Raw genomic sequence first — 26,827 nt, forward strand, 5'->3', positions numbered from 1 at the left:
TACCAAGATTATCGCGCTTTACGACCGAAGTCCAGAGGCAAATCCAGCAATTTGACAACACTGGATTCCCTCTTTTTAAACCTATGTTAAAAAATCGATTCTTGTCGGAACACATGGCCCCTCCAAGAATCGATACATTTTCATAGGTTTAAATAAAGGAAAACAATATTGCCAATTGGCTGGATCCGCCAATGCCGCGGGCACGTAGGGTATTGAAATACGAGAGTGGTAGCGAGAGGAATAGAGACGGACTGGACAGGTGGGTTGAGCGGGTAGAGACGCGAACTTTTACAACTTAGGCGTAATTTCAGTCTGTGAATTGAATGAGAGCTCGGGCTTGGCTTGTGTGCGACCCAACGCACAGTGGATCGAGTCATTTAGAGAGGTCAGACCTACATTTTTTTACTAAAAGTGCAAATTTTTATGTTTATTTCCTCAAATTTTAAATTTCAAGGGGTGCCTCCAGAAGAAAATTTCCTGACATCCGCCATTTTTAGGGCAAACGCTATTTCCGAATTCTGGAGCCCTCAAAAATGCCTGTGCAAAGTTTCAGACTTCCAGCGTAATTTTTTGGCGAGATATGAACTGAAAACCATGTTATTTGTAAGAACAGCGGATATGAGAATCCACTGTTCTCAGTGGGAACCGCAATAACCCACATTAAGTTGAAACTGAGAAAAAGAGGTTTTAAGTTTTATTCCTGCATAAGGCTCTATGTAGAGAGTAAACTTTAACCCATCCTTCTCACAGATTTCAACTTTCAGTTCTTGGCAGGAGAAAACATACGGCTAGTGGAACTCGAAAACATTCTTAACTAAATTCTTTCGAAAATGTGGGTTAGTTCCTCTCTGACAAACTCGGTCCAACCATAACTGCATAATTTTGATGTTTATTTCGTCACATTTCAAATTTCAAGGGGTGCTTCCAGAAGAAAATTTCACGAGGAAACCAATGGAAGCACTTTTAGAACCTCAAAATTTTATAAAAACGGAGTTATAAGTGTTTAATAATTCCAAATTTTGTCCGACCTACTCACGGAAAAAACGATATAGTGCCTGAGCACTAACTGTTTAGATCAAATGGAACCAGCTAGTATGGCAGTAAACTTTAGGGTCCAGTCCTACGGACTGTAGGTCTCAGCGCTACTGCCTTACTAGCTGGCTCCATTTGATCTAAACAGTTAGTTCTTAGCTCCATATAGTTTTTTCCGTGTTCTATTGACTCGATCCAGTGTGCGAGGAAACGAGAAATAGACGAGAAGGGGGTCGAGAGGTCGGGGGAAGGGGCACGAGATTATCTCCCCGGGAGCTGGCCTACGACAAAAGGCGAGTCCTTTCGGGGCCTTGGGAAACTTTCCGTTTCTTTCCGCTGTCTCGGTTGATGGTCGTGGACTTGTCAGATACGGTCAATAAATTATTCATCCGGGCTCCTTTTGTTCCCGTCAACGGCAGTCGGCGTCGGAACGTGGCGTGGCGCACCGCCGCCGGCCAACTTTTCTTAATTTAATTACCGGATAATAAATCAGGAAAAATTTGCGCCCGCGTTGACCTAAACTTCCTCGTTCAACTTCAATATTGTTCCTTCTTTCAAAGGCCCCTTTGTTAAGCTTCCCAGGGACTGTGGAATGGAAGGATAGCGATGTTATACGGTTTTTGAGGGGTCAATTAAAAATTAAGTGTACTTGAAAGCAAATGAACAGCGGAGAGTCAATTTTCTTCATTCCCTTTCAAAATTTTTCAGGAAAGTAAATATGTCAGTTTAAGCTACTTTCCGATGGGCTAGAGAATTCAGCTCTAGCGAGAAAAAATAATTTAGAATAATCAAAATTAGACGAATTTCTGCCAAACGGAGCTATGGGCATTATGGCGTAAGCCCTCGAGCCCTGTTTTGGATACATTTTTATGGGTCTCAGGGATCATGTCTTCATGCACTTAGTTCCGTTCGGCAGAAATACGTCCAATTGAAACTGTGGCATTGCTATCTTTACGAGCTTAAAGTTTCGAAATCACACGGATCCTTATGGTGGAAAGAAAGTTCAAACCGACTTTTTGATGCTTAAAAATTGGAATTTGGGGGCGAGTTTTTCACAGAAGATGCATTAATGCTGGAGTTATTTGTAATAATTAATAAATCAATTTTTTCAGAAACTGCACTTATGCGCCTTGTCTTGCAAGCCCCTTAATTATATATAAATTTCAACAATCAGTCCACAGGGCTGAAATGGAGTCATGCGCTCGCCGCTGGCCAAAAAAAAGGCTGAAAAAAGGCGTGGAGAGGCATTTCCAGTTGGCGTTTTGACCGTGCGAAGACGGCCTCACAATAAAAGTTGGCGAGGAAGGAAGGAGAAGAAGTGGCGCAGAGAGGAAATGATAATAGAGTGAGAGTTTCAAAGAGGAGGCAGCGGACGCGAACGGGGGGAGGAATAAACGCTACAATAACTCAAACTCCTGCTCGAAATGCTGGAACAATGTTTTTGCATCTACGTGTCTCTGATTATTAAGCGCTGCTTTAGCCGGCGAAACACTCGTGTTTGTCTACGAAGGAGGGGCTTAACATAAATTACATTAAGCCGGGGCTACAAAGACTCAACTTATAACTTTGCATCTTTTAACCTGTAAAATATAAGCAACTTTCGTTTTACTTTATACTTGCGCAGGACGCGCAGCAGTTCGGCCTCGGCGTGTTCACAGCGGCGCACAGTGGATCGAGTCAATCGGAGAGGTCGGGCAACATTTGGAAACTTTAAACGCTTAAAACTCCGTCTATGCAAAACTTTAATGTTCTAAAAGTGGTTCCATTGGTTTTTTTGTGAAATTTTCTTACAGGAGCACCCCTTGAAATTTAAAATGTGACGAAATAAACATCAAAATTTGTAGTTATAGTTGGATCGAGTTTATCAGAAAGGCGAACTAACCCACATTTTCGAAAAAATTGAGTTAGGAATGTTTTCAAGTTCCACTAGATGTGAGTTTTCTCCTGCCAAAAACTGCAAGTTGAAAAACAGAAATTAATCTGTGAGAAGAGGGGTTTAAGTTCATTTCCTACATTAAGCCTTATGCAGGAATCAAACTTCAAACCTCTTTTTCTCAGTTTCAACTTGATGTGAGTTGGAATCTTTCTGATGAACTCGGTCCAGTTGAAACAGTGGCGCGAGGCCTGAATGATCGATTATCGATATCTCGCCATTTGAAGCTATGGTAAAGAATCGATTACTTAGGTGTTCGCTGCGAACACCCTGATAATCGATATTTTTTCATAGATTTGAGTGGCGTATCAATCGATATATCGCAAAGCACGCCACGCAACTGAGTTGAAAGTTTCATGTCCGACCTCTCTAATTGACCCGACCCACTGTGCGGCGCGGGGGTTCCACCGTCTGTTTCTGTTTTGAATTCCTTCCCCCGCAGGACGGAATCCCACGTTTGTTCTTTACGACACTGGCGTAGTGTCATAAGGGTTGGGTCCACCGGCTCCAACTCCATGGTTTTTCGGCGCGAAAGTATACGAAAAGAAAGAGAGTAAAAAGGGGCGAAGAAGATTACGAGCAACTACCCTACTACCGAAGTGCCTACATAGGGGGAGGAATGGGTCACTAAACCTTGAGCGAATTTCGACTTGCAAATACAATTTTTCTACAGTAAAAAACCCGTGAAAAAGGGTGCGCACATAAAAAACGCGAGAAAGTAGCTCTAAAACCGAGTACAAAATATTTTAAAAATTCGTATCTTTTACGCAAATTTAAAACGCTCCGGTTACCTCTGGGATCCGCGGATTTCCAAAGAGAACAAGAGGAGAATTCACATCGTTGCAGTCAAAAGTATTACATATGGATGTGAAGTTTGGCAGCTGAAGGAACGGACACAGGGGATGTTAAGAGCAACGGAAATGAATTTCTGGAGGAGGTCTGCAGGAATTTCTAGGAGAGATCGGGTCCGCAATGAAAGAGTGCGTCAGATCATGGGAGTCGAAAATGACATCATATTCGACGTCATGACCAACAATTGGTAATGATTGCTAATAATTGAATCAGTGAGAATGAAAACACACCGATTAGATAACTTTAGTATGCCAATTTTCATAAAGTTCATTAATAATGCGCAATCATTGCAACTTGGACCTTTAAGAAGTGTCTGTAGGTACTTTTCCCTTGTCACCGACAAAGTTTTTACTTACACTAATTTCTTCACCTATTGCACAGAGTTTAATGTCTCTCGAACATTTTTATTCTTTCGAGTTCTTGTATTTTCACTCTCACTGTTTCAATCAAAAGTTCATGCGGAGAACCACTAGTATGCTAATTTTAACCATAGTCTTTATGAAAAAGTAGAAGAAGAGGACAGGGAAAAATATGAGGGCAAGAATGAATAAAAAAACGACAAAAGGATCAAGGAACGAGGAAGAGGAGATAAAGACAAAGTAAGGGACGATGAGAAAAAATCAGTCTGTTTGCAAGCTCGACTTTTCAACGGGAAATGCATCCCTGACTGGGAGTCCGTGTTGCCAGATTGTGTGAAAACCGTTAATATTTTACACTGAGTTAAATGGGGAAATGTGTTGAATTTTCAGCCAGATCTGGCGACAATGCTGGGAGTGGCGGTGGTCGCGCGTAACATGCAGAACGCGAAGTCGGAGGCCGGACTCAAAAGGCTCATAAAGTGGTTATTATCGGTCATTATTCTTTTATTTCACGCTTCACGACTGTCCGCCATCCCCGGAGTCATCCGGGCTAGGTTCCGGCAAACGGGGTCAGTTATGTCCCCGGATGAGCCTCCATCACAGTCCAATTTCACACCGCTAACGTCCCATATCCAATTGAAGATACTACGTCCTCTCCTTTAACGCTCCTCATTTGGATGAAAAAGAAGAAGAAGAAGAAGAAGAAGAAGAAGAAGAAACACCCCTTTTACCCACGATCGTCTCTTTTTTCTGGTTTGATACGAGGAAACGCCGTGTGAGCTTTCCAGCGTTGCTTTCCTTTTGCTCAAAGGTAACTTTTCTTGAAAATGTTTAACTTTTTATCATGTTACATCCCAGAGGATTTTTATTTTTTACTTTTTTATTTAATTATTTTACGGAAATATAATTTATTCATTAAAATACACACTGGAAAAAAACACATTGGATCTAGAGTCCAGACTCTTGAAAACATTGACAAGAAAAAATGCTCTTGATTCAAACAGATTTAAGCTTAAATCAAAAGGAAATCAGCTCAAATTAAGAGGCTTCCTTCTTGATTTAAGAAAAATCCGAGTGAATCAAGAGTATATTTTCTTGTCGATGTTTTTAAGAGTCTGGACTCTAGATCCAATGTGTTTTTTTTCCAGTGCAATCTATACAGAAAGTGTTATTTCTCAATCCACAGCTGTCAATCTAAGTTTTTTGCAGATAGAGGATTTGTATTTGATTCTGATTCGATCCAATCGAGTCAGTTATACTCGATCAATGCCAGTGGCAAGGCGGGAATGATCGATTATCGATATTTCCCCATTTGGAGCTACTGTAAAGAATCGATTATTAAGGTGTTCGCTGCGAACACCCTGTTAATCGATCCTTTCCATAGGTTAAAATGGCAGATCAATCGATTTATCGCAAAGCACATCACGCCACTGATCAATGCGGATCATTTATACACAATGCATGTAATAATTGGATGGAACTAAGCGACAGTATCATACCTACATGAGGAATTTTGGAGAGACACATATGTGCCCTATTTTAAGACTCCTGATATACTTCGAGTAGAGATGTATATCACAAATGAAGAGTCAAATATGATGGAGGGAAAGGAAAAGAAAAGGAGGGAAATAAGACGTGGTTGAAGGGAAAGAGGGACAAGGAAGACGTAAATAAGGGAAGTGAGGAAAAGAGAGATGAAAATTCTCTCTTGGGGGCAGTGGGAATGGGAAAATAATTTTTAACGTGATTAAAAATTGCATATCATTTTTTTTTACAGATTCTCTCAAAAATTGGATTGGGGGAGACCGCACTTCTTCTTTGACATGGAGACTAGAGAATAAGTTTGCAATTAGTTCATGAAAAATTATCCGATGTTCTAGGGCTGTGCTTTGAGAGAATGATAATAAATTGCCACATTGTGGTGGATCTAAATCCTGAGTTCTTGATAAACTGACGTTGATAAGTTCGACTGAACCGCCGTAATGTCCTGTGATGTTCGGCGTTTTACATCAATTGATCGTATATTATACCGGTTTGTTGGAATTCCCACCGACTTTTGACATTTTCGACTGGTTTCTTAGTACTTCCAAGTTCCAACAAAATAATTGCATTCATCGAACGAACATGCTGCCAATGCCATGAAACGTAAGCCAATAAACAATCAGAAAAAAGGAAAAAAACAAAGAACAATACTTACAGTTCATATCTATTTGTACTGAGGCGGACAATTGGCGAGATTGATTGTTATTGGCTGCCACGCAGGTCAAGACCGAATGGAGGTCCGAGCGCCCTAACCTGGGCAAGGTCACTTCGCTCATGACCTCGCCTTTCGAGTTGATCACGTCTGGACTTCCCATTTTAGTTCCTTCTCTATGCCACCAAACCGATGGCTTCGGTTTCCCTGCACATCAAAACAAAAAAGGAAATAAAAAAACATCCTGTAAAATGTAGAAAATTACTGGACAGGTAAGAACTAGCTGGCTAAGTATTTGATTTCCGAACATCTCGTGGCTTGAATTTGCTTTCTAAGTAAAAATTTAAAAAGGAAACATTAAACTTGGTGTTTAGAATCATATGACTTATCTAATCATTATCTGCACATCATAGGTACAACCAACGGAATCGGATACCATCATGCATCAAATTTTCACGCAAAACATGGTAGGTAAACACTTTGAAAAGCACTAAATTCAACGCACGAGAAAGAAAATAGCGTTTTCCGTTTATTTTATTTCAAACTTCTTCTCTGCGTGAAATCTGATTCGAATCACAACAAGCAGCACCAGTATTATGTATGTTATATATATATTGCACCAGTATGTATTATGATGGAAAAAAATTATCAGTAGGTTGGTTTCTTCTTGACATGTTTGCATGACTGTCAAAAGGCTCAAATGAGTGAACATTTTTTAAGCCGAATTAATGACTGGACAGAAAATATCGTTTTCGATTGCCAATTTCACCTACGTCGATTGTCTCACTTCCCACCAAAACATTGTTAATTCTAAAGGAAAATAATTGTTCAAATTTTAATACCGTGCACATATTAAGGGTTTTTAAAAGAAAATAAGAAGTTGCACGATTTTTGAGAAACAAACTGCAATCGAGCTAGTTCCATTTTTCTGAGTGCGATCCATTTAAAATGAATTTTAAGGTTAAGTAACACCACCGCACACGCTCATCAGACACGAGGCGCGTTGAAACCATCCGAAAAAAGCGAGGCTCTCACGTTTTGAAGAACACACGAGGGGAAGCGGAAGAAATTGTCACACTTCATACTTGAACTTCATTTGATGTTGCATGAAAGGCAATTACGGCGAGGGGATTTCCGCCAGCGAGGGGGCCGAGGCGCCACGGAGGGGGGGACGGGGGGCTCGCACACCCCTCTCTCCGCGCCTCGATCTCTCCGTCTCACGTGCGGGGAGAACTTGGACCCACTCGCCCGCTAATAAGCTTCCGAGGGGTGGTTCATGTCGGCGGAGGGGGGGGGGGGGCGGGACGGAGTCCGCAGCTCTCCACCTTTCATGTTTCCCATCGTTTGAGGTTTAATTTTAATATTTAAATAATTATTCGACTGAGATAACCGGGTAACGATCAAACTCGGCGGAAAAAGAATCCCATCAAGAACACGCTCGGAGAGAGTGCGCCGCCAAGTCGAGGGTGTAATCGCCGCATAATCAGTGGCGTGGCGCGAATTGCGATATATCGATCGTTATGCCGTTAAACCTATGCAAAAGGATCGATTAACAGGGCGTTCGCAGCGAACACCTAAATATCGATTCTTTACAGTAGGTTTAAATGGCATAACAATCGATACATCGCAATTCACGCCACGCCACCGCGCATAATCCGCCTGCTTACCACGCTAGTATCCGGGTCGGGGGTCGGGCTGTCTCCACGATTTCGGAGGAAAAATTCCGGGGCTTTTCCGACTTTTTGATGCCTTTTTCTCACCGGAAGGCCGTGAGGCTGATTGGACTACATTTTGCAGTATGCACTGAAAACAAATGCTCGGAGCCAAGCTTGATGATTCTGTTTGCCGCAAAGAAAGATTTGTTCTTAAATGATGCTGCTTAACTTATTTGCTGAATCCAAGCACTTATTTTCTGGGGAGTTTCCGCTTGCATTATGCTGAAAAAAAGTAAAAAACCTTTCAACGACAAATTCAAGAATTGTCGTGCTTTACCCAAGCACTTTTTTGTGCAAAGCTGTCAGCATTTGAATGTTGCGCAAGACTTGCCTGTATAAACCATATGGTGCGTTTTTGCGTCAGCGACGAGATCAAAGCTACTTACAACTCGTGTTGGTGCCTTTTTTTAGCCTATGCCTCCTCAAGGTATTCCATTTTTTAAGGAGTGTAGTTTTACATCCTTAGGTGGGAACTAATTCATTTGTTTCCGCAAACCTGTTCTTCTTTCCTTTCCAAACTCATCAGTGCAATTCTTTACTGGCAAAATAAATGCAATCCTGTTGCGCATTGTTGTTTCCTCCAATGGAATCCTCTTTTTCACGGGTGAAAAATTACTCGCAGTAGCTTCTGCTTCTTGATTTCATTTAATTTGCGATAGACTCGTCATTCGAATATTTTTTTCTGCACTCTATTTGGACCCTTTCATCAATTTCACCCATCCATTCCTCAAAATTATTAGCTCTCCCCTGTTTCTACAGTTCCTTTCAAATCCAATGCTGTATCATCGTTTCCAATCTCGCCAAACTTAGTACGGTCACCGCGCCGGTCGGCGCAAAACGCGTATTAGCGCCTACAAGAGTGCGGGAATACTTCACGCATTGCGCCTAACACGATGAGGTCGCGAAAACCATATTAGCGCCTACAAGCCTGCAGAAATACTTCTCGCATTGCGCCAAACAGTGCGGTCGCTGGTTCACGTGAAACACACGTACACGAGATGTAAGGCGTTCAGGTTTTTTAATCACAATGCCTAACTGCGACTGCGTACTTTTGTAACGCTTTTGTGACGTAGGTCTCTGTCCTTTAGTACGTAAACATAAAATGGCGTAACGCTTTCCTCGCCCTTCCCCACCCTGGAGCGTTACGTAATTTATGAACGGCCCATTGGCCGTATTTTCGCTAACTTTTTAAATGCAGTTGAAAAAGTATACTGCATTTTCTTTAGTTTAAAAATAAAAAAATAGGAGGAAAACTTTTTTCAAAACAAAAGTTGAGAAACATGACTTTTTTAAAAACGAAAGGATAACGTAAGGCTAGGTTTAATCCCTTTCTCTCCCTCCTCCTCTAGCCACAATCCCCCCCTCCCTTCTTTTAGTAGGGATCCGCAAGAAAATCTCAATCTCAGCTCTGAGTTCCTCGCGTATTACTTGAGCGGCAGCCCTTTAGCCTCTGGAGCGTGGATTCTTTTGATAAATTATTTGCCACTCACCATCTATAATCTGATTGATTTGTTGCGGTGGTGCTATAGCAAGGCTGCCGAATTGTGTGATAAAGTAAGATGTTTTTACGAACGTTCAATTTAAAATCTAATAATTTTATTTATTTATGATATTTATTCATTCTGAGTTCGTGCGTTAGAATTATTTATGGAAATTGGTCGATATTAGGGTGTCTGCCAGTGTTCCCATCTCCCGGCACTAGTTCCAAATTTCGGAAGTTTTGAGGTTTTCTTGAATTTTTCCCCGCACTTTTGAGATTTTTTGTATTTTTCCCGGAACTTTTGAGATTTTTTTGAATTTCTCCTGAAATTCCGAGAGGTTCCGGATCTTTTTTGCATTTTCCGGAACTTAGTCGGAACTTTTAAAAATATCTAAAGAGAATCCTTGAACTTTTGACGGCCATAGAACGGGAGAAATTGAAACAAAAAAGTTCCGAATTCCGGAACTTTTGACGGTCATCGAATGAGAGCATTGGCGTATACTAAATCAGGCTGGACAAAAATCAGTACTTTTACAGTGCTTTCTTAGGACATTCCCAAGAAATTCAGTATCTCCTCCTCAGTAAAACTCAGTACTTTTTCAGTACCTCTATTTGACGAAATTCGAAAAATTTCAAAAATTTGAATTTCTTCCTCAAATTGGGTCAAAAAAGACAAAACTTTTCGGAAATCTCAGACTTATAGACACCCTGTTTTACGTACCTAAAAATTAAAATGTCATAATTTTACCTAGTTATTTATGATATTTTTCATTCTGAGCTCGTGCGTTAGACTTTACGGAAATTGATCGAATTTTATCGCTCACCTGGGATCGATTACTCATGACGTATTTAAATTGAGGCAAAACAGTGTTGCCAATTCGTTGCTTTTTTTTCTTCTCAGGGTCATGCATGGAAATCATACGCAACAGGGTGCGATGGATGGGCGTACGGAGGGAGCCAAGCGTGGCGGAAAATCGGGATTTCATTTCTGCATCGGACCCCGATCAATCACTGTAACGCCCCAAGTTCGGGCGAGGTGAGGGATTCGATCCCATTAATTAGGCCATCGCACTATTTTATGATCGGTCCGGAGTGACAGTTTGACAGCCGCGGAAAGCCATGAATAAATACGCGCGTCAAAAGTAACTTGGGGCAAATCTATTACGCTTGCCAAGCCGCGGGCGCCTTCCGGCCTTCTTGCCCGCTACGCGGCCCAACCCCCCTCTAGCGCCGCTCTCCTCTCGAATCCCTAGTTTTCGATTCCGCCCCCTCAAAATTTCCGCTGAAATTCTCCGGTTTCCGCGTTGTTTTTCCAGCTCTGAGCTCCTGCCTCGCGGCTGAACTTGCCATTAAACTCGTTCCATTGTCTCGAAATCTTCACCGACATTCCGAAATTCCCGCAACATTTCTACGGAAACGCCCCGCATTCTTTCAAATGTTCACGCCGAGACCGAATTTTCATCGTGACCAATTTCGAGGTTTTATTCGCTTAAAATGCTCTCTAAAATGGATCTATGGCTTGAAAAATCCTATCGAAATAATTGTCGTTTTCAACATCAAACCAGCTACAAAATCTCTCCAGTATCTGAAGCAAAAAGTCACCATACTTGAGGGGGAAAAGGGATACTTTTTCTGTTGGTATTGAATTTTTGGGAAAAGTTATGGTGTAGAAGATTTGAAGATTTAGAAAATACAATTGAAGTTAATAAGATCTGATTGAACACGGGGAAAGGATCGTCCAATTTTCAATGACAAACGCCCTTTCCCATCCAAAAGAATACATGGTGACTATAGTTTAATCAATGTATGCGTTGATAGGCGGTGATGGGATATTTCATACACAAGTTCGAGCCCCAAATATGGAAAATTATAAGTTCCGATAATTTTCCTCAAAATTATACGTTTTTTGAACAGTGAACTTCAATCTGTCGTATATGACTCCGGTTGAATTTGAAATTTCGACAGATTTAACTGAAATCAACCTAACTACATATGTCACGTTTGCGTACAATTATCTATCTTGCGTTATTCTCTTTTTCAACAAAAAACTAAACATCATGCCGTCTCGAGATTTTTTGAAAAACTATGAATTGTAGAAACTGTACTTCATGCACACTACTGACACGGAATTTTAAGTCCGAGTGTTCTTCACTTTTCTCGTAAGGAAATCAAAACATGTGGGGAAATCACGCATTTTTTTATGTAGTTAGGCTGATCCAGTAGCGATACTGGTAACTTTGCAACACTGATTTTCCTCTACTTAAATGTATGCAAAACAATCGACTATAGGAGGAGAAATTTGCCTAATTTATAAGAATCGATATACATAGAATCGATGTTTTAAAAGGATTTAACTGGAGAAAATACTTTGTTGCCAAGTGTCAAAAATCACCACTGGGCTAATTATAATTAATGCTGTTCATTTTTGGACTTGAAATTGAACAGCGTTTTGGAATGCTACGAAGGTACTACCAGGTACTACTAATTCTAGCTCAGTGGCGGGGCGTGAATGATCGATCATCGATATATCTACATTTGAAGCTATTATGAAGAATCGATTATTAAATAAGTGTTCGCTGCGAACACCCTGTTTATCGATCCTTTTCCATAAGTTTGAATGACAGTAGTCGCAAAGCACGCCACGCCACTGATGTATGGGCCATTACTTCCCCTATGCAGATAGGAGCTTCCATGCGGATGAGCCATAAATAGGACTTTCCTTCTGCTTGCAAAAATGTTCACAAACTACTCCTCTAAACGATTCTGCCTATGCGGCTTCGATTTTTTTCCGTCGATTATTAAACCGTGGCCAATAACTTATAAATTACAAAGAGGGTTGGAATATTTCAGATTTGGGAGCGATGAACCATTTCAAAAATTGCAGTTATTAATAAATTTTTCCCTTCCTTTCCCGATCCGGCAATTTGGCAACACCGGATTTCCCCATTTAAGCCTATGTTAAAGGATCGATTCTTGTCGGCGCACCTGGCCCCTCAAAGAATCGACACAGGCTTAAATGGAGGAAAATGTTTTGAATGTTGCCAATATGCTGGATTCGCCAATGATTCCGTTAGTTCTTTGTCGTGCACTCTCAAATCACCCAGTGGCGTGGCGTGAATTGCGATGTATCGATTGTTATGCCATTATAACCTGTGGTAAAGAATCGATTATTATGGTGTTAGCTGCGAACACCCTGTTTATCGATCCTTTTACATAGGTTTCAATGGCAGATCAATCGATAAATCGCAATCCACGCCACGCCACTGAAATCGCCCCGGTCTAATACTTTCTGTAATCCGTGCAATTGTAGTTCCTCGTGATTACTTTCGGCCCCAAATCAGTAACCAATCCCATTAGTCGAATCAGAAGCGGACTCTGCAGTCTTAACGCCCCCACAAATGAAGCCAGCATCCGGGTGGCAAAATTTCATGAAAAATAAAATCTTGAAATTTCATCTGAAATATTTCATGAAATATCAGAAATTTATGAAAAATATTAAAAAACACCGGTTTCTTTCCATATTTTGCAAAATGTAAAAATTGAAACTTCCTTAAAGAGAGACGCCAAAAACGACCGTTTTTTGGCACAATTTGGGCCAGCGGGGATTTTTCTGAAATCGGGCCCAAACGATACCTTATGATACCCAAGCATTTAACTGTGTTCAGCTTCCAAAATTTTGGTCGCACAGTGGTCCAAAATGAGGGAAAATCGTCGACAAATCAGGATTCTTTGTCAAATTTTTAGAAATGGAACTAAAATTGTCGTTCTGCTGCAGTTTTTATGGCTAACAATGTTTGTATCGGTCATCAATGCATGAAATTGTGTTCAGCTTCACAAATTTACATCGCACAGTGGTCAAAAATGGGGGAATTAGTGGACAAATTAAGATCCTTTGTCAAACTTTTTAAAAATGAAGTGAAACTGTTGGTCCCCGGTGGAGTTTAGATCCCGGAAAAATTCTTTAAATTCTTTTTTTGACTATTTAAATCTTTTTTCAATTTTTTCTCTCCATTTTTCCTTCTTTTTCTTAAATTTCTGAAAGTTTGCATATTTTATTGAGATAACGCTACAAAGTCTATTCTATAACAAAGTTCTATAAACAATACGATCTGACATGTAGTAATAATTAAAAAAATTAAAAACATGAATTTTTCCGGGATCTAAACTCTACTGGGGACCAACAGTTTCACTTCATTTTTAAAAAGTTTGACAGAGGATCTTAATTTGTCCATCAATTCCCCCATTTTTGACCACTGTGCGATGTAAATTTGTGATACTGAACATAATTTCATGAATTGATGACCGATACGAACATTGTTAGCCATGAAAACTGCAGCAGACCGACAATTTTACCTCCGTTTCTAAAAATTTGACAAAGAATCCTGATTTGTCGACGATTTCCCCCATTTTGGACCACTGTGCGACCAAAATTTTTGAAACTAAACACAGTTAAATGCTTGAGGGCTCAATGAGTTATAGCCGAAACCCATCAAAGGTGTAACTTTTTCGTCTATTTTCCCCGTCTTTTTGCTGTAGAAATGCTGTCCAGAATGATGGCGGTTTGGCAACTTTGCCCCCTCATTTCTCAAAAACCGTGCGTATACTCAAGCTAAAATTTTTACCAGAGTTTTAGGGTATCATAAGGTATCGTTTGGGCCCGGTTTCAGAAAAATCCCTTCTGACCCAAATTGTGCCATTCTTGGCGTCGCTCTTTGTGTGCGTTTGAGTGCGGGTTGCATACTCTAGCCCCGAAAAAATATGAAATATTTCACTGAACTTTCCAATCTTTCATTTCCTTCTCACGTTTCATGCCACCCTAGCCAACATACTCTAATAAGAGGCAAATAGATACTGCGTCCAAGCAACAGGACTTCTACATGTACAAGACGCGGAATAAAAATGGCACACAATTAGAATAAAAAGAAAAAACAAAGGGAACCCTCAGTACATGACCCGAGAGGGGGGCGGGGAGTCTTGGAGAGCACAAGTTTTCGAGGGAACAAAAAAGTTCTCGCGTTGGGAAACGCGAGATGGATCCGCGTGGACGACGTGGAAGGGGAGGGGGGGTGTTGAAGTCGGCGGGCGCGGGCGGCGAGCCGGTGGCGCGGCCTGGCGGCACGACGCGCAACTGGCGAGTGCGATCGATCCCGCCCGTGTCGCAGCCGCGGCCACCGCCGTCGCGCTCCTCCGTCGTTGCCAGATCATCTCCGAAAACGCCATTTTCCCTCTACACTAAATGCGAAATGATCTGATTGTAGAGAGTGTTATACAGGGAAGTATACCGTAAATATCTCTGCAAAGAATTCAAAAATACAGAAACGCTGAAATGCTCCATAGGGGGCCAAAAAGTGCTACACTAGAAAAAAAAAAACACATTGTATCTAGAGTCCAGACCCTTAAAAACATCGACAAGAAAAAATACTCTTGATTCAATCAGATTTTAGCTTAAATCAAGAACCAAGCCTCTTAATTTGAGCAGATTTCCTCTTGATTTAAGCTTAAATCTGATTGAATCAAGAGTCCTTTTTCTTGTCAATGTTTTTAAGAGCCTGGACTTTAGATCCAATGTGTTTTTTTCCCCAGTGTAATGCGGGGAAAAGATGTTCACTTCAAAAATATTGAACGAAAGTTTCGGCGTTCTTCGAGATTCTCAATCGTTCAAAAGATGTTCAATGTGGATACTGCTTTTGGTGAAACACCCTGTGTATTACTTATGGGCTATTCGAATAATGAGTAACAATAAAATGGATCCATTGAGGCAGGAAAAAGTAATTTTCATAGAGAATTGATTGAGCACTCAGATACTTGACGACGCACTTGTGCTGAAAGGAACTAGGTATGTACAAATGATAAAAAGGAACTTTTTTAGAAACATAGTTTTCATTTACATGGGTATAAATTGTATTCGGAATTTTGACGAGAAATTTGACAAATTTTCGTTTATTTTGACCTCTGAGCACTCCTTCATTTCCTTACTCCTTTATTAAATTCCTTAAAATCTGGCATTCCTTGACATTTTGTTTGCTTTATTTGGATTTTGAAGCAGGGAAAATTATTAGATGTAAACCTGGATTATCCTTAACCTTTTACTGGATTCTCGTGAGAAAAAATAACATTTCCCTGTAGAATTCAGAGCAAAACTAATTATTTTTTATTCTGTTTTTTAGCACACTGTGGACCGGCAAAGCTACGTACAAAATAATTTTGCAGCTGAAGGGACCGAAAGAAGAACGAAATTCGAAGCTTTTATGACCGATTCCCTGGTGGCTTCTCTAATTTTTTCGCACAGTTTTTATTCCCTAATGAATCCCGGTATTTTCCGTTCTTCTTAGGTCTGAGACACCACGCGCTAACACTTACTTCACACAATTCCCCGCATGGATAAGTTCGAGACTGACAAACTCGGCTCCCCCCGACTCACAACATGGGGGGTTTTGAAAAATAACAAATGTGTGTGATAGCCAAGGACATGCTGTGTCAGCTGGAGACGCATTGTGACTTAGAGAAAGGAGCGGTGGATAAAGAGGATAAAAAAAGGAAAATTAGAAGGAAAAGAGGAGGAGGAGGAGGAGGAGGAAGAGGAGGAGGAGAAGGAGGAGGAGGAGGAGGAGGAGGATGAAAAGTGAAAAGAAAAGAAATAATTATAGGAGGAAAGACATGACGAAGAACAATACGAATACCTATATAAAAGAGGAAGATTAGGATAAACACGAAAAAAAAGGCCTATAAAATCCTCTTTTTCCTCTTCTCCCTCTTCTTCTGAATCTCTTTATCATTCGTCCTCCTCTATTCTGTTGCTTCCTTTACCTCTTCCCTTCTTCTCTTTCCTCTTCCCCTAGTAGCTCATCTTCTTTTGCTTCTTTCTCCGGCTCCTTCCTCTTTTTTCGCGTTCTTTTTCTTCGCCTTCTTTCCTTTCCATCTCTTTTTACTTCACCTTCTACTCCTCAGCTTTTTAAATCCTCTTATTTTGATCTCCGATACGTCCTTATCTAGCATATGGTCAACATCCTGAGCTAATCCACAAACATGATTCGTCAAAACACCCCATAATGTCCCATGTCAGAGCGACCTTATGGCTTAATTCTATCCAACTAAATGAAGCCGCGGGGTCAAAGGAATCCGAGTCTGTCTTGCTAGGGTCGGTTGGACCACGTTCCACAGAAAGGAACCAAACCACATTAGCTATTGCCAAATTTAACGGAGCGAGTTGATTTTTACAAGAGAACGTTAGTGCGGATTTGTTTGAACATTTTAAGGAATTTGTAATACGCAGATAATTCACTGAAATTTGAAAAATTAACCGCACAACCGTTCCCATGTACAAAATTAAATTGCCCAATTAAATGCGGCCATATCAGCTATTTGATGTGGCTTGGTTCCCTTCTGCTTAACGTGGTCAGATTTTCGTTTGACGTTCCGTCGCGGAGATTTTTTCGGAGGACGCGGCAACACTGGCTGGGCGCTGGCGGCGCTCGCATCCGCGCATTAAAAGCGTGCCATTAATCTGCGAGGAATGCGAACTTGTGCGCTGCATAAGCGCCATCCGGCCAAAATCCGTAACGTTGAGCCACGCGTCGCGCAGTGGATCAAGTCAATAAGAGCGGTCGGACGAAATTTGGAAAATTTAAACGCTTACAACTCCCTTTATACAGAATTTTGAGGTTCTCAAAGTGGTTCTATTGGTTTTATTGTAAAATTTTCTGTTAGAAGCACCCCTTGAAATTTAAAATGTGACGAAATAAACATTAAAATTTGCAGTTTTAGTAGAAAATGTCGTGTCCGACTTTTCTATTTGACTCGAGCCACTGTGCGTCGGGTTTTTAAAGGAATCTCGGCGCTTTTTCTTGCGAGAGGCGAGAAAGGCGTTCGAGCCGACGTTTGTTCCGTCGCGGTTTCTCAGAGAGCAGCTCACCGCCCAAAGGAAATCCGCCGTGCCATGGAAAAACGCCGCATAAGCTCGCAAACCTTGACAAATTCCCTTCGATGAAAAACGAATTTTCAAAGAGACTTGAGATTAGTTTTCTCTCAAGGTTTTAGAGAAGTTCTTTCGCATTTCAATGAATTTTCTCTAAAGATTTGAAAGGCAAATGCTCATAAATATTCTCCAGAATAAATGTTTCATCGCGGCAATTTGGCAACGGTTGAATGCTCATACGGCGTTTTTCATTCGGTGCATATCGATAGTGAAACTGTTGAAATTCATATCTCGGTTTGCGACGTTGTAAACTTCCAGTCATGCTTTAATTCCAACAAGGAAAACTACTGAACGTCACTTTTTGAAAATTCAGTGATTTTTCTTCTCTTTGTACAGAATATTGTCAGGCGATGTGTATGAGAAGCCTAAGCGCCTTAAATATCGCGTATATGCAACACAGACATCCCTCCAGCACGAATAGTTGCATTCAGGAGTTGGGATCAAAAACGCATGGGCACCTGTGATCATTATATGACAGAATATATTGTGGGGCTATCCGAAGGCGCACTTCCTTGCTGTTGTTGCAAACAAATCAGGACGTATTTCTGCCAAACGGAAATATGTGCATTATGACGTGAGCCCTGTTATGCATACATTCTTATGGGTCTTAGGGCTCATTTTTTAATGCACATGGTTCCGTTTGGCAGAAATACGTCCATAGATCGATCTAGGTACTCGTTCCTACGGCACTCATATGTATACATATAAATAGGAGAGACCCAATGCTGCCAACTTGCGCGAATCCCGCCCTGATCGTAATTGAGGCATGGCTTACTTAATTGAGTTGTCTGCAATTTTGGCAATTCTGGCAATGCTGCCAAATTTATTTCTAAGGTAACTGCGAATTGAAGTATTTTATATCATACAGAGAAGCTTGTATTAGTGACCCAATGCTGGTAAAATGATGCAAGTTTACACAGATCGCCGTTTTCCTCACGAAAAACGTAACGACATTTCAATGTTGCCAAATTTCCCCCGCAAATTGCATTTTTACCAGGAGAATCTTGAGCATTTCTGACGGAAAATTTTGCTGATTTATCTTTTGGTCTTATGCAAAAAATAAAAGAAATTGAACAAAGATTGCATACGTACATGCTTGTAAATAATTGAATTATTTAAGTCAATTTTGCAACCTTAGAATGGAGTTACGTTCCTTCGTCCATCCGAAAATAATTACGATATTTTACGACCAATGTATGATTAGGGGCCGCCTCTGACAGTCTCGCTTTGTGGGCCTGGAATAGCTTGCAGTAATCCACGAGGAGGGTATCAGAGTTGCGTTACGCAAAGGGTACGAATAAAAGTGGATTAAAAGGAAGGGAAAAATGCGTTATGTAATAATCGTATCGCCCCTCCGATCGATAAACCTTCTTTTTTACGGTGCACATAAGGAAGGCTAGACAGTGGAGATTGTTCCTCAAGACGCACTGTTCCATTCTGCCCTGATAGCGGTGACAGCAGTAATTGCATTTCTGTATGAGCCATGGTTAGCACATGCTTTTATGTGTCTCGAGGTTCATCCCAGCACGCACTTACTGCTCTCTTCGCTATTATGGCAGCATTGCCAATGTGTGCTTTACATATGTTGAATAAAAATACTGATTGAATGTCCTCTTACGATTCACCTTCGATTGCACCTCCGATTGCACCTTCAATTTTGCAGATGCAACACAGTCATCCATCAAGCACGAATAGTTGTATTTTTTCGCCGTTGTGCGAATTCGACGGTGTAAGTCGGCAATTACATAACTCGTTTGCAGTGTCTGAAAATCTCCGCCTCAATGTTATTTTTTTAAAGGAGAACAAATTGACATTATTCCTTGAAGTTTTTGCAGAATTTTCTTCGCACAAAGAAGAAAAATCAAGGCAGCTTTAAAGAATTGCCGTTGAGTAGTTTTCCGTTTAAAAAATGAAGTATGACAGGAAGTCTGTGACGTCGCAAATCGAGTTATGTGATTGCCGACTTACACCGCCGAATTGTTTTCAACGTAAAATTTTGAAGAGGAAAATGTGAAGTTTTCTTCTAGCGCAGACCTTGTTCAGCCGCCCATTGTGACAAGGCTCCATGCTTAGTTCAATCCATTTTAAACTTTGCCCATGCACTCAACATGATATTCGAGCCATCATATTTCGTCGAAATTAACTCTCGCTTTTTTCTCTGGCTGAAGTTCGCGACAGATTTTCTACGGAGATTTATATCCTCTCGTGTCTAGACTAACCAGAGGTAACGGAAGTCACACGGACGACAAAAACAAGTGTTAGGCGCAGCCCTTTTGTCAAAAACAAAAAGTCAGAGTGAAGGGGGGGGGGGGGTGGAAAGGAATGGAGGGGGGTGTTCGAGCCGCGATTAGCTGGTTCATTTATGTGAAAGCGTGGTCTCTCATGGATTGAGGGCTGAGTAGGATTATTTTAATGGAAAACGGTGAGAGTGGTGGGCGGGGGGGGGGAGGGCAGGGCGGAATAATGGCGGGGAATTTCCAACAAAATGAATTAATGATTATTTCGCCGAGCACGAGGGGCACCGCGGATTAATTTGCAACCGCAACGACCCTTGGAAACAGATGTTAGCTCGGTGACACCGTTTTAAAGTTTTTTTATGGGCCATACGGCTCAGTCAAGTTCTCAAACTTTGAGCTTGTTTTTCTCCGGTTCGCGAAACGTTCCTCATTGGTTTTTTTTCCGTCCGTTTAACATCGAACGTTTGCTGAGAGTAGAGCGTGATCGGTGGCCGTTTTTTCAAGGTGGCGATCCCGTCTTTCTTCCGATTGGATCCAAATTGATTTTAAGTGAAGCCTGATTGATATACAGGGTGATCCAGGGTTAAACAACACCCATTCATCGATTTTCTCGATGAAAAAAAAAAAAACATAATCGGAAAGAGCTTGATGCAAAAACGGCTTTTTTCGCCCCCCCTCTGGAAGTTCTTCAGACTTTGTTTATTGATTACTCATACTTGAGCGCTTCTTTTCCCAAATTTTCAGACCCCAAAAAATTTTGGGGGGGAGCTAGGGGGAGTGGGAGTCAAAACCTGTGAACCTCAATATCTCTTGAACAAAGAATATCGAGGTCCGGTTTGGACGAAAAATCGTCTGAAATTGCATACTTAAAGATTCTTAAGGTCGAAATCCCGATATCACATTTTTAAGTCAACATCTGTGCTTTTTTCCAGTTTTTAGGTCTAGATAATTTCTTTTAAACGAAGAATTTACAAAGATCTCAATTTTTTATTTGAACCAAAACCAGTTTTTTAAATTGTTCGTCTTTTTCCGCATCCAACGAGTGGTCCATTAAGCTGGGGAACCAAACGGTTCCGGAGTTATGATCGATTGAAGTTTCCGCTCAACGCGCGCCGACCGATTTTCGCGCGCAAAAAAGTCGGATTTGACTTTTATTACATCAGATTGAATGTTCAAACTGAGCAAAATGCTTTATTAGGGAATCTTGAGGGTCGCTGAGTTCAGAAATTACAGATACTTCCAAATAATTCACGTTTTTAAAATTGCAGCTTCACTGAAATAAAATAGCGCTACGGAGCTGTAATTTTAAAAACGTAAATTATTTGGAAGTATCTGTAATTTCTGAACTCAGCGACCCTCAAGATTCCCTAATAAAGCATTTTGCTCAGTTTGAACATTCAATCTGATGTAATGACAGTCAAATCCGACTTTTTTGCGCGCGACCGGCGCGCGCGCTCATCGATCATAACTCCGGAACCGTTTGGTTCCCCAGCTTAATGGACCACTCGTTGGATGCGGAAAAAGACGAACAATTTAAAAAACTGGTTTTGGTTCAAATAAAAAATTGAGATCTTTGTAAATTCTTCGTTTAAAAGAAATTATCTAGACCTAAAAACTGGAAAAAAGCACAGATGTTGACTTAAAAATGTGATATCGGGATTTCGACCTTCAGAATCTTTAAGTATGCAATTTCAGACGATTTTTCGTCCAAACCGGACCTCGATATTCTTTGTTCAAGAGATATTGAGGTTCACAGGTTTTGACTCCCACTCCCCCTAGCTCCCCCCCAAAATTTTTTGGGGGTCTGAAAATTTGGGAAAAGAAGCGCTCAAGTATGAGTAATCAATAAACAAAGTCTGAAGAACTTCCAGAGGGGGGGCGAAAAAAGCCGTTTTTGCATCAAGCTCTTTGCAACGCAGGAGTTGGAAATAAACATTTTCGAACTTGAGCCATCAATGCACAACCAGGAACTTAGAAATTAAGGGAAGCGCCAACTGGATCGCATACAGCAAAAAGGATCTAGAGTCCCTTCATACTGAGAGTCAAGACAACACCCCCTCATGGAGTCACAAACGGGAATAAAGATTACACAAATTGAACGTTTTTCGTAATCTTTGATCGGCCCATTCTCAAATTCCTTTCTCTCGTTCCGTTTGTTCCTTGCCGAACCCGTAATTCCTCGGTCAATTCCAGATTATAATCTTTGCAATTGGTGAAAATGTAATCTTTATTCCCGTTTGTGACACCGCGGAGGCCTAAAATACGGTAACCAATCAGAAATGGATTCACGATTCACATTATCTTGACTCAGTATAAAGGGACTCTAAAAGGAACCAGTGCGATTGCAGTTTCTTCAAAATTGTGCAACTTCTCCTTATCGTATAAAAATACTTAATATATGTACAGTATTACAATTTACACAATTATATTCCTTAAAATTGCACAACTCGTTGGTGGAAAGAAGAAACCGTTTGCTATTCCGGGAGATTTTTCAGATAATTATGAAGTAGCAAAATGTACTCAACACTGTAATCACGCTGGTTCCTTTTCGCTAAATGCGATCCGACTAATCTTTTTTCCCTCGATTTTCCCGAAAGTTCGACAACACTGCGAACGCTATTCGAGCAGTTTTTCTGCCTCGAGAAGAAAAGCACATTTTCCTTAACGAGGAAAATCTTCTGCGTGTCCAACGAGGTCTTTGCTTCATCGCCGCAATTGTTAGCAATTAGTCATGTGTAAAAGATAAGTCGAACAAACGTTCATTTCGGGGGGAGGGGGGCTTGAGAGGGGGTGGGCGGTGTGGCGATTCGGGGCTAACGAGAGGTGATGTGTTGGGTCACGGGAGGCTTGCTAGGGATTATTGTCGCTGCGAAAGGTGAAAAATTAAGCCCGCTACTCCGAGGCTGCTGCCGGATTTCAAATTTTCCAGTATTATTTCATTTTTTAACGAGGCACGAGCAAGAGCTCTCTCTTTACATTTTTGCGAAATTCTGTGATTTATTTTGTGAAGTTAGAAAAAAGTCCTGGAATTTTGAAATGTCCGACTAGACAAGGTCTGAATTAAGTGTCACGTATAAAACTAGTCACACAACACCACGGGAAGTTTTTAAATCAACTCTTTAACGAGTTATTACCAAGTATTTACAAGTGGCGTCATTTGTATTCTTGTCGTTCAACCCGTGTTAATCACTGGAAAAAAAAAAACATATCGGATCTAGAGTCCAGACTCTTGAAAACATTGACAAGAAAAAAAATACTCTTCATTCAATCAGATTTTTACTTAAATCAAAAGGAAATTCGCTCAAATTAAGAGGCTTGGTTCTTGATTTAAGCAAAAATCCGATTGAATCAAGAGTATTTTTTCTTGTCGATGTTTTTAAGAGTCTGGACTCTCGATCCAATGTGTTTTTTTTCCAGTGATTGTAAAAACATATATCTTGTTTCGGAGTTGACTCACAGACTTTCCGTTAAAGATTTGTTTTCTTCGTGAAATTTTGAAGAGAAAGTGTGTTGCGTCGTGCTTCACTTCGCTGAAAAAGAAAACCACATTGGATCTAGAGTCCGACTCTTGAAAACATTGACAAGATAAAATACTCTTGATTCCATCAGAATCTAGCTTAAATCAAGAACAAAGCCTCTTAATTTAAGCGGATTTTGTTTTGATTCAAGCAAAAATCCGATTGAATCAAGAGTATTTTTTCTTGTCAATGTTTTCAAGAGTCTGGACTCTGGATCCAACGTGTTTTTTTTTCCAGTGTTCGTACCTTGTCTAGTGGTCCATTGGACCAAATTTGCAACCCTGTTATCCCGTTGGTAGCCCGCAGTGCTCACTGCATTTCGGTCCTAGGCCCCGGTTAATCTGGGCGTTGACACGGTCGCTGCCGAGAGGAGATGAGCGCAGGATAACGGCCTTTGTCACGTCGTGAGCCGTCTTCGACCCCATTTTGCATTTTGGTTACGCCGCTTCGGGAGCCTTAGCACCTCAGTGTCTCGCTCACCTCCTCGCCAAAGGGAACAATTCCAAGTTTTGGTATTTTAATACCAATATTTTTGGAAAGGAGTGAAAAAAACCAAAAGGCTTAAACACTGTCCAGGGTCGTTTAGGGTTAAACGGGCAGGCTGAAGGAGGTGTTCTACACTGAAAAAAAGTTACGGGCTATATAGACTCCGCGTTCCGGGCTTAGAGGCCTAAACTCCCGGTTGATGGAGCCGTAGCGTCGAATTTTGCGGGTGCTACGCCCGGAACTTTCGGCCTCTGAGCCCGGAACGCGGACGGTATGTCTATATAGCCCGTAAGTACAGCTTCCACGGCCGGAGTTTTTTTTCAGTGTATGGGTCAGAATAAGATTTTGTATGAGGTTTCTTTCCAAAAGTGCCCCCAGTTGGAGCTATGGCCCCTCAAAATTTCGGAAAGTAAATCGTTTTTCCTGAATTTTGGCAACGGTTGTGAACCAAATCTCATAAAAATTTGTACTCCCCTGCACTTTTATGCCCTGAATTCATAGATTTTTTCTTATTTTTTTTCTTTGCTACTTCAAATATTTCACAAGGGTTAATCCTGCGCTTTAGTCCCGTCCCCCTTCCGTTCCCACTGAACAACCAGTCCCAGGCAACCATTGTTTGAGACCACCAACTCGGGTCGCCTGGTACCGGGAATCGAACGCGGGACCTCCCGATCATGGAACTAGCGCTACAACCACTACATCGTAGGAGGCCGACATAAAAAAAGATTAATCTATGATCCAAAATAAAAACAAAATAACGGTTCCAACGTTAAGACGTTGGAGAGCGTTCACCCTAGCGCTTCGTCAATATGTAAAAGTGGTCTTGTGCGGACGGAAGAACAAGTCGCTGTTGAACTAAACGTGGAGCGTAACCTAGAAAACATATACATATACAAGAAATGTCTTATCATCATAGAGTAAAATATAGGGGTCATTAGTGAAGGGGTACTTTGTACCCAACAATGTTTCTACGACGACAACAAATTTGAACGATGCTTGAAAGAGTCATTAAATAAAAGTACGTTGCAAAGTTTTAAAACGTAAAGATATGAATTTCTTAAAGACAAGCCTACAGGCATTACATAGAGTGAACAAAATAGGAGAAAAAAGGTAGATATGGTACATAAATAAAATTGAGAAACTAGGTATTGCTTCCCGCCACGAAAAACGGCGCCGATTCCCATGGAGCAGTGCGGGCCTTTACCAATGGATACATTAGTAACATACCCGATGCAAAACGACGGGAAAGAACGTACACTACTAAAGTGGTGAACGCTCAAAACTAACGCTTTCACTTACTAATTATTTATCAGACGCGTTTCGGTGGCTACCCGGGCCTTCGTCATCAGCTGACTGCTGGCGCCTACAAACCTAACAGGGATACTTCACGCATTGCGCAATGCATGAAGTATCCCTGTTAGGTTTGTAGGCGCCAGCAGTTAGCTCCTAACGTGGTGAACGCTCAAAATGGAAATCTCGATTTGCAGAGGAGGCTTGGGGTTGTTTCGACTCCTGCAGTCTGGCCGCTTAACCCTGAATCACACTGTATACTAAGTTTTTACTATATTTATTTTTATTTACATTTTTTCCCCACGAAGCATCAACGATTCTCTTATACCTACTCGGGGGAATCACAGCAGGACTCCGAGCCGGAGTGAGCCGGGAGTATGGGTTTCACTAATTGGTCGACGCGACTTCATTAATTATGCGGCGTGACAAGCGGAATGCATATTGAAGCAAATCGCACGGCGCACTCAACACTCACCTCAATCGCGCTAATAAACCCCCGCTTCCTTGCATGCGTCCTTAAGCGTCGATTCGGCTCCGCCCCGCCCCCGCGCCCGCCCGCCGCCGGACAGTAATTGTTTTCCGCTTCCAGGGAACCGCGTCTTTAATTGAGCCGTAATTCATTCTCAATCGATATTAATGCATTCGCCGTCCGGATAGGGATCAGGAAATTACAAGCGAAATTAACAAACACACTCCCGCATAAATCTGCAGCGCTCGCCACTAACCGCGCAACGTCAATGGGGTGACCGTGTAGATATGCGGGATTTGCTGCGTCCGGAAGAGCGTACTCGTGGTCCCTCAGGCCGGATAGAACCGCGCAACCCTCGTGGTATCCCTTTGTAGATACGCTATTACTTTTGCTTCAAGCGGAAGAGCTTATTCATAGTATTCCGGGTCGTCGAGATTTGAGTAACTCCAATGGAACCCTATGCTGGCGTGCTATGGAAGAACGCCGTATGAACATTCGACAGTTGCCAAACTGCTCCGGATGAAACATAATTTTCTTAAAAATTATGCATATTAGTCCTTGAAATTTTCAAATACCATAGATCGAGTCTAAAAATTAAAATAAAAATATCCAAAATTTTCCTTGAAAATCCTTACTTTGTCAGAGAAAGTTTGGCAACGTCTGAAGGCTCATACGACGGCTCAAAATTTGTATTTCTCTGCACTTTAATGCCCTGAATTCATATATGATCTAAAACAAAATCGGAATCTCAATTTAAAGAGGGGGTTTAGGGGTGTTTCACAAATAACGCAAATAGATACACCCTAATTTGAAAAAGGGGAAGCTCAAACTTCTTTTTTTCATACACCGAATGTATTTCAGACTTTTCTAACCGTGGCCACCCAGTAAAGTGAGAAGGTTTATTTATACGGAACAGATATAATCCTCCTCCGAAAGTATTTTGACGTTTTCTTTAACCTCTCCGTCAAATTCTTTATTTCATTTTATTTTCTGCTGACATGACAGCAATATGATGGCCATACTACTGCCGTGCTACGGCAGCACGCTGTCTGCTCACTCAGACGTTGTCAAATTTCTTCTGATATGCATTTTCAAAAATTGTGATATTATCCTTCAAATTCCCCGAAATGTCGTTCGCAACATACTCCACCGTAATACGAATATGTAAAATAACAAAAAAGCCATAACTTTCCTCTGGGACTCCGGCAATATAAAAATGCAACTTATATGGCGTTATCCCTTTAGCACAGCTTAGTAACCTGATATTAACTTTCAGTTAAACTGAAA

The 26,827-nt window shown here is 41.2% G+C and overlaps 1 protein-coding gene across 3 annotated transcripts in view; it reads right to left on the bottom strand.

The window, feature by feature from the left end:
* Positions 1-26,827, bottom strand: part of LOC109043697 (nephrin) — a 407,037-nt gene that overhangs the window by 85,439 nt on the left and 294,771 nt on the right. For all 3 annotated transcript variants that reach the window (XM_072296973.1, XM_072296974.1, XM_072296975.1), the window contains exon 5: positions 6,374-6,577. In XM_072296973.1, coding sequence (XP_072153074.1) covers positions 6,374-6,577 — 204 coding nt within the window. The remainder of the gene's footprint in view (positions 1-6,373; positions 6,578-26,827) is intronic.

This window comes from Bemisia tabaci, chromosome 2 (assembly GCF_918797505.1).
Source record: "Bemisia tabaci chromosome 2, PGI_BMITA_v3".
Taxonomy (NCBI): Eukaryota; Metazoa; Arthropoda; class Insecta; order Hemiptera; family Aleyrodidae; genus Bemisia; species Bemisia tabaci.